Genomic DNA, 8,610 nt, shown 5'->3' with positions numbered 1-8,610 from the left:
CAGTATGCATGAAATTGGATAAGTGGAACACTTGTTTACTTTTTGGGAGAGTTAGAAAAAGAATTCAGTATGCTCACATGTAAAACTTGATCAATTTGAACGACGCAAGTATGATGGAAACGCTCAATTTTTAAACCAACTGTGAAGCCTCTCTATCTGTGAGTTATAAGCTAAAAGTAAAAAACTTTCTACTATTTTTTCAAAAGAAAAATATACGAGAGGCTGAATTTTAATATTGAGATGAAAATTGCACAAGTAGTAAGGACTAAAGGCACTAGGACTTAGCCTTTTGAGTCGTTTTTTTCCTTCATTCCACAACCCCGCCTCATTAATCAAGGCACCCCTTAGTTAACCACTTTGAGCCCAAACACCCTTACCCATTCTTTGAAGCCTTAAGACCAAATTCAAAGTTTCATATCACATGAGGAAGAGGGTCAAAGAGATGGGGTTTGTCAAGGGAAACAAAAGGGGATAGCAATAGAATGGTCGAAATAAAAGGTAGCCGGGTTGATCAAGTTAGAAAATGAGGTTGATCATATAAAAAAAATTAAAAAAACAAAACTGATGATGAAAAGGTTTGAGAAAAAGAAAGGGCAGAAATAGTTGTAACCTGACCCAGAAAATCAAAAGTAAAAAATAGTAAGCCGAAAGTTATAAGGCTAAAGGTCTAAATTTGACCGAGAAGGAGCATCAAGAAGAGGAAGAAATAAATATTCCAAATCTGATCCAACAATTTTTTAGTCAAATCTTTGGCTTTTTGACTCATATGATTTTTCTTTTTAAATTTAAAATTTTAATTTTGAACTTAGAACCCCTAGGACCCTACCCTAATATGTTACTACCCTTGAGCCACGTTACAACCCAAAACAAAGACCTTAAGGAACTATCTTATGCAGTCCGATTCAAAGTATTATATTTGTGGCAACACCGAGTGAACAGTCCTAACATCTCTGGTGAGAAATGAGTGACTGAGTGAATCCAACAATGGTTTTCAAAATTGAGCAATCTTGACAAGCTGACATTTTGATCAAGCAAAAGCGAAAGAGAATGAACATAAGCTACTGGCAAATGGATTGACCTCGACCTCGGGTATGATTGTCGGAAAATTATTCGGTCTAATGCATACATGTGAATACGTTTTTTTATTTTATCTTAAAGTTTTGTTTTTCTTTTCGTACTTGTGAAATAAGTAAACCATGCCTGAAATTTGCCTTATCTTTTTCTTTTCTTTTTCTTTATACTTGAGGACAAATATGTTTTAAGTGTGAGCAGTTTGATAAGGCTCATTTCATGCATCGGTTTAAGGGTAAAATGTATGCTACTTGATCGATTTATCGCGCAAAATAAGTGTTAAAATGTGCAGAAATGCCACTTGACCAAGGCAGCAAGGCCGAACTGATCAAGCAAGTACAAAAGGCGAAAGAGGACCAAGAGTCAGGGGAGTTGATCAAGCAGTTAAGAAGGGGACCACTGGCTTCTGGAAGAAGACATGAGAGGGAATGAGCTGGAATTGGTGCACCATTTTGTTAGCAAGGATGACGTTCTAGAAGACGACACGTGCTGGAATATGAGACGCAAGGACAGAGCTGAGTCACGAATCTGTTACCAAAAAGCGTCGTCATTCTAGAAGAACAACACGTAGCAATCAATGAGTCGCTCACTCTCAGAATGAGCGAATATTCCCTGATAAGATCGTTATCCAGCTGGGGGTCGAATCGAGCTTATAAATAGATGTTGTGCCACCACAAGAAAAAGAGACTTTACTTTCCGTCTAGTTTAGCTTAGCTTAGTTAACTAGTGTAGTTCAGCTCCCTAACTTAGTTTAGATCAATTCTCTAGTTTAGTTTAGATAGCTTAGTTAAAAGGGCGACCGAAGGGAGCGCTGCAGAATACTCATTTCTGTCTGCGTTATCTTAAGTTTCCCGCTGAGATTCTTCTCAGTTTTTACCACTTTCTTAGTTTCCGAAGTGTTAGCTTAGTTTAATTTCACGTTGTACTCAGTTTTTAGTTTAATCGAAGTTATTTTTCATTTACATCCTCGCATTTACTTTTCCGCTGTTACCTGCAATTCACTTGACCCAGTAGTTAAAGTTCCATTGATCAAGCTAGCTAGTTTAATTCTGCCTAGATTAAAAACAATAGTTAAAAACTCCCAAGTTAAAGCGTGGCAGCAGCCAACCTCCCCTGTTCACTACTCACACACTCGACACACCAACTTCTCTGTGGGATAGACCCCGAACTTGCCGCTTTACTGTTAAAGTTGAGCAAATTGGGAGTTATAAATATTTTCTTGCTTGAGTCGGTTTGAGGATTGATTTGATTAAGTGGCAACGATAATTTGCTAACTGATTCGACCGGTTCGGTTATCTTCCATATAACTTGATCCAATTCCAATCCGTCGATCTCGAGCTCACCAGGCGACCTGGGATTTGAGGACTCCGTCATTTGTCGTTTCTCGTCGGACGGTCGCGTAGGCGTCCCGGACTGAGGGCATGGGTTCCCGTTTGAGAATTTCTCTCCGGGTTACTTCGTGTCCGTCATTGAGTGCCATTAGAAACTGGAAAAGCCTGGTCTCCTGTCTTTCTGGGTTGTAGATCGCGATATCTTTCGGGTCCTTTACCTGGAGCGAATCGCCTCCGCTGCCGTATGTCACGGCTAGCCCCTCCCAAAGTTCTCGAGCAGTTGGGTATTGTGATACCTCATTTACGAGTTCGAGTTCCATGTTGTTGATGATCCACCCGAACACACAGTGATCCAATTTTTGCTATGTCTCGTGGCTGGGATCAGTTTCTGCCGGAGGTTCTGAACCCTTTGAGATGTGGGAGGTTAAGCCTTTTCCCCCAATCGCCTGTTTGATCAGGTTTGCCCACAGTGGGTAGTTGTCTCCCGATAACTAGGTTGATACGACTACTTCTCCGAGGTTGTCTGCGTTCACCGTCGTTGGTCGTGGGGTGATTGGCATGGTCTGGAGGTTTCGGAGGAACTCTGCAAACTTCATTGTGATGTCGTCAGGGACATTCACCAACGAGTTCTTATTCTCGTTGTCTGATTCTGACATCGTTTTTTTCTTCTGATGATTGCAGGTTTTTGCCCTTGGCCTAGGTTCGAGATTGGTATTTGGACGATGATGATGTTAAATTCTGAGTTCCTATTGCTCAAAGCAGTAGACATTGCTGGGATGATTTTTTTGTGTTGTGTTCATCGATGGGGCAATCCTCTTAATATAGAGGATAGCCCTAATTTACATAAGGTAAAGAATCCCCTAATTTTGGGTGCTATCAATTACATATTAATTACATGATCATTTCCTTAATTCCAATATTTGATTTTCATATTCTAACAATATATAAGAGTAGAACACCACTTGTATGTTCAACATGTGCAACAAGTCCTAGTTGTAAGATCCCTTACTAAGATTGAGAGATGCTTGAGTTATGGTAACCTCAACTAACTAAGGGGGAATTGATCACTTAGTTCATTAATAGCATGTCAAACAACTAAGGGAGAATTCTCTATGATCGAAATATCATCAACATAAATCAATATATAGATGAACTTCTGTCTTCCTAATGTTGAAGAATAAAGAGGCATATTGAAAGAACAATGAAGAACCAAGAGCATGAAGCTTGTTTAAGGCTATAAATTCCCTTTTTGAGTTGCAGACTAAGTTAGGAGAACCATGTTCAAAGCCATGGTATGGAACTGTCTCAAATAAAGAGGCATATTTTCTTCTGTATTGTGTTGCAATCACTTCTCCTAAATATAGTGGGCCTTATCGGATTTCAAAATTACAGAATTTTCTAACTTTAAATAATTAGGTATTTCCATTTAGATTTTTCGGAATATATAGATTTCAAATATTTTCAAGTGCTTGATAGTATGGAGAATAATATAATACGTACTAACGTGAAACTTGTTGAAGTCAAAAGTAGAGTGAAATGAATTTGAGTAAGATTCTGTCTATATAATTTTGATCACCGAATTGAATTACTAAGAATTAAATATATATAGTAGTACTACTCAAATGAAAGACTATACATAGTAGTAGTAATTAGAATAATGGCAACGTTTTAATAATTGCATTCAATTTACAACAATGATTGTGGTATTGTGACATTTACAACTCCAATGAATTGTCTACACATATGTCTGAAGAAAACAAGACATGAAAAAACATTTGATGGTAAGACAGAGACGTGTGATTTCGTAATACTCATGGAGTCTCTTTCTCTCATAGCAACATGTTTCTGCGGCGCCACGTGGATAAATTACACTAGTTTCATCATTCCATTTGGCCGGTGAAAATATGTAGATGGCCGCTTCTTCCATTGAGGCCACCGCCTCAGGCCGCCGGGAAAATCATACAGTATATCTGTATAACTGTCAGCATTTTATTGTAGTTATGTTTGACGTATGAAGATTAAGTCACTCTAGTTATACACGAGGCATCAATATATTCTACTATTTCTATTCCGTCCAGTTTATCAAAATTAGTTTTAGCAAAAAATGAAAAATTACTCCTAGTTTATTATTTAATTTTTATCTTTATTTCTCATGTTTTGTTCATATTTTCTCTTTCTTCCTCCTATTTTATAATTTTACACACTTTATTTTCTTTTTTCTCCTACTTTAAAAATTGGATTAAGACTATTTTTGATTGCCGATGGGGAGGAGTAGTATAGAAAACAATTTAAAATAATTTACTATTAATTTTTGTAGTTGGATGTTGGAATGAACAAAAGGATCATGGTGGAATTAATTAAGACATAACAATAGATAAATCAAATACTACTAGTATCTATTAATATATAATTTTACTTAAAAAAACGCAATATAGTTCATCCATTAAATATCTCATACTATCAATATATGGGTTCTAAAAAAATGTTTGACTTTTCGAAAAAATGTGAGGGGAAAAAGTTAGTGAAATGTGGATCTGAATTAGTGAAATGTAAAACTTACGGATAGATTTAAAAGTGAAATATGACATTTATTAAGAATCGTCCAAACAAAAAATATGAAACATTTAATAGGAAGCTAAAGGAGTACAATATAAAGCTAAATTGGTTCATTCTTATATATGTGCATAGGGATATACTAATATGCTAACTAATTTTAAAGTGCTATTGTACATCTAATTTCGTGCTGCTACGTGACACAAAACATGCAATATATATTTATAGAAGTGATAGATGGATTTGACAGAATGCATTTTAGTTATAGGCATATTGCATTTTTACTGTTGAGTTTTGCATTTTAGATATTAACTGTTTAATTTGCATTTTATATATAGGCAGATTGCATTTATATATAGTTTATTTTGCATTGTAGACAAGTTATGTTAAAATGCAAAACTTAACAATATACTATTTAATTTGCCTATAACTAAAATGCAATATGGGGAAATGCTTGTACAACTTCACAAATGTATATTACATTTTTGTGTTTATAATATTGCATTTACCACGTGGTAGCACGTGATTGGATGTACGTTAGCACTTTAGTGCTCCCCGAAGTGTGTATATTTATATGGCCACTGAAAAATTATTAAGTGAAGTAATATATATCACATCTATTTTCAGAAAACAAGTATTTTAGGGCTCGTTTGATTAGATGAGTAGAGTAGGAAAAGGATGAAAAATGCTGACGTGGACCTTTCTAACCATCGTTTGTTTGCATTAGTTGTTTTTTATCAAGCCCGTTTGAAAAAAGACGGCCCGCTTGAAATTAATGTTACCTACCCCAATTCAATTGGTAACTCTAACCCCCAAAAAAGTAGGTTTAGTGAGACGGAGTTTCATTGTTCGAAAAAGAAACCCCCTCTTCTTCCCCTTTTACCCTCTTTCTCTCCATCCTCATTGCTGCTCGAAGGCCACTGCAAAAACGCAGCAAATCCGTAATCACCGCAAAGAAAACTCCACACAGGTCGGTAAATCCAACCATTTTGTTGTTGTGTAGACTTTCGAGCTCGACGCTCTCCGTCGTGGGTAGATGGTTGTTGTCTGCAACATCTATGAATGACCCTCAATTTGATCATACATACAAATAAGATTAGATTTGAATTATATGGTGTTTTATTTGGTGCAGGTTCTACAGTTCAATTATAATTAGGATTGTTGCTATATTTGATTATGGTATTCCCCTCTTGGATGTCTATCATAAAGTGAATAATTTCTCCGTTTTCATTAGCAATTTTTTCCATGGTTTGTATATTGATTGAATGGGAATATTTGACCAGTAGGATTATGTTTTTAAGGTCGATTTACCTGTATGTTTGCGTAATGAATGTTCATTTAAGCGGTTTGATTAGTCGCAGTGTATAATCTGTGGTAAATTTCATTTTTTAGTTCTTCGAATTTGATGAGAATCTCCCAGTAGATAAAAGGCATAAGCTAGCAGTTACAAATGAATGCAAGTAGTTATGCTTAAGTGTTGTTGGTTGCTATGTGTTGTAGTTGTGTACAGGCATGGACCGGGAAAATAAAAAAACGAAAGGAGATTGAAAATGTATTGGTTGTAGTTGAAGATTTGGTTCGCCGGCAGCGCCAACAATCTTTTCTTCTGCTTAGTTTGGCTGAGTATTTTAGTCGGCAGAGGAGTAGTGATGAAGAAGATGATACAACCATGGTTACTGACCTGTTGTGGAAGATACCGGAGCAAATTCGACGTATGGATAGGCTGGTACGTTTAACTGACACGGACTGTGTGAACAATCTCCAGATGGACCGTAACTGCTTTGGACGGTTGTGTCTGCTACTACGTGAGTGCATGGGTTTGAAAGATCGGAAATTTGTAAGCGTTGAGGAGCAAGTGTCTATGCTCTTAAGCATCCTCGCTCATCACAAAAAGAATCGAATAATAGGGTTTGAGTATTTGCGATCCGGACATACCGTTTCTCGATATATTCATGAGGTGTTGAGAGGGGTGATTGGTCTTCATGGCTAAACCCACGCCTGTGGACGACGATTGCGACGACCCCCGGTGGAAATGGTTCAAGGTATTTTCATCAAAACCTCATTGAATTTATTTTTCAGAAATGCATTTCATAACTAAATTTAGATCGACTTGGCTGTTCGTATTTCTAGATATGAGGTTTGATTTTCATATGCCACTATTGATATAGATGGTTTTCATTGTTTGAATATCTTCCTTCCAAGAAATAAAAGTTAAATATGATTCAAATTTTAAAATGCATACAAATAGAATAATAAGTAATATTATATATATAGTCTTATTTTATTGTGGAAGATTTTGAAGTCTTTGTTAAAGACATACATATCCTATGAATATGATAGAAAATCTGAATCGACCAGCTTTAGAAAATCTTAAAAACTCCAAAGCCCGTGATAATAACTCCCCTCCTCCTCTTCTTCACACACCCGGGCTTCATAATTTGGATCCATATACATTTCACTGGGCTCCTCAAACAGCTCAAAATCCGAACTGCAGCCCGCATTTTCCCCAATATTCATGTCCACCATTTTCCAAAAAGATCCATCAACCAAATCCACCTCACCCGACGCCCGACCCTCAAACCCATTGTCGGCGGCGCCATAGCTATTCCCGTAGCTCTGTGCCACCGCTTGAATCTCGGACCGACCCAGCCCCTGCCCTCCCACAATGGCGGGCGGGTCGTCCGGGAAGTTGAAGTTGGCGGTGCGGCCTCGGAGGCAGAAGAGGGCCGCGTCAAAAGCCCGCGCCGCCTTCTCTGCCGTCTCATACGAGCCGAGCCATATACGCTCCCGGCTGTTCGGGAGGCGTATCTCGGACACGTACTTCCCCCATTTTCGCTTCCGTACGCCCCTGTACTTAGCTTCGGCGGCCGTTTCCACCGCATCAGACATCTTCAGACTTACTAGTTGGAGGACAACTGTTTTAACAATTGAACTAATCTTCAGACTTACTAGTTGGAGAGAAAGTGTATTAACAACTGAATTGTACTTCGTTGTTGTCTGTATAAAATTAAGAAGTGCATGGAATTAAGTGAAGAGATTGTGTATGCATAATGCATAATGCATAATGCATGCATGATTACCTATATATATATAGTGATATATAATCATGTGCGTTTATGTATAGATAGTGAGAGGGTTGGGGGGCAGGGCACAGACCAAATGATGTTGAAGTTGAACACAATCACAGTCAAAATTGAAATGTCGGAGCGCGTTGACTCTAGTGATTAAAAGCGTTTAGATGAAAAAAATAGGGATTTACCGATTTGAATACACGTGCAAGAATTTTCAATTTCCATTTTGAGGAATAAGGTTACTAAGTTACCTGTTTTGGTTGTTAGGATTTCCTAGATTTGATTAACATTGCATTGCACTATTGCAGCTTATATATAATCCTGGTGTAACCGGCTTTCTAAATTAATCTATTTTCTGTCATTTTATCAGTCTCTAAAACTAGTGAATTTTATATTTTTGATAAATTTTCCTTTTTAAAAAGTTGGATTTTCCTTTTTTAGATGTCCATTAATCAATAAATAATTTTGCAATCGTGGATAACAACTCAATTTATACCAATTACTCCAAAAACGCATGTAAGAGCATCCACAACCGTGCTCTTACCAGCGAGCACGGTTGTGGGCCCGGCGCAACTATTCCTGCC

The 8,610-nt window shown here is 37.4% G+C and overlaps 1 protein-coding gene across 1 annotated transcript; it reads right to left on the bottom strand.

The window, feature by feature from the left end:
• Nucleotides 1-7,325: 7,325 nt before the first annotated feature.
• On the bottom strand, nucleotides 7,326-7,844 carry LOC121774376 (ethylene-responsive transcription factor ERF017-like). The gene has a single exon (XM_042171264.1). It carries the CDS (start codon nucleotides 7,842-7,844, stop codon nucleotides 7,326-7,328), a length of 519 nt encoding a protein of 172 aa, XP_042027198.1.
• Between the last annotated feature and the right edge of the window lie 766 nt (nucleotides 7,845-8,610).

Source organism: Salvia splendens, chromosome 2 (assembly GCF_004379255.2).
Source record: "Salvia splendens isolate huo1 chromosome 2, SspV2, whole genome shotgun sequence".
Lineage (NCBI taxonomy): Eukaryota > Viridiplantae > Streptophyta > Magnoliopsida > Lamiales > Lamiaceae > Salvia > Salvia splendens.
This window is presented reverse-complemented; position numbering and strand designations above follow the sequence as displayed.

Bases quoted from the DNA above. Each gene is read 5' to 3' on its own strand.
- LOC121774376 (XM_042171264.1), bottom strand. From the start codon at position 7,844: ATGTCTGATGCGGTGGAAACGGCCGCCGAAGCTAAGTACAGGGGCGTA.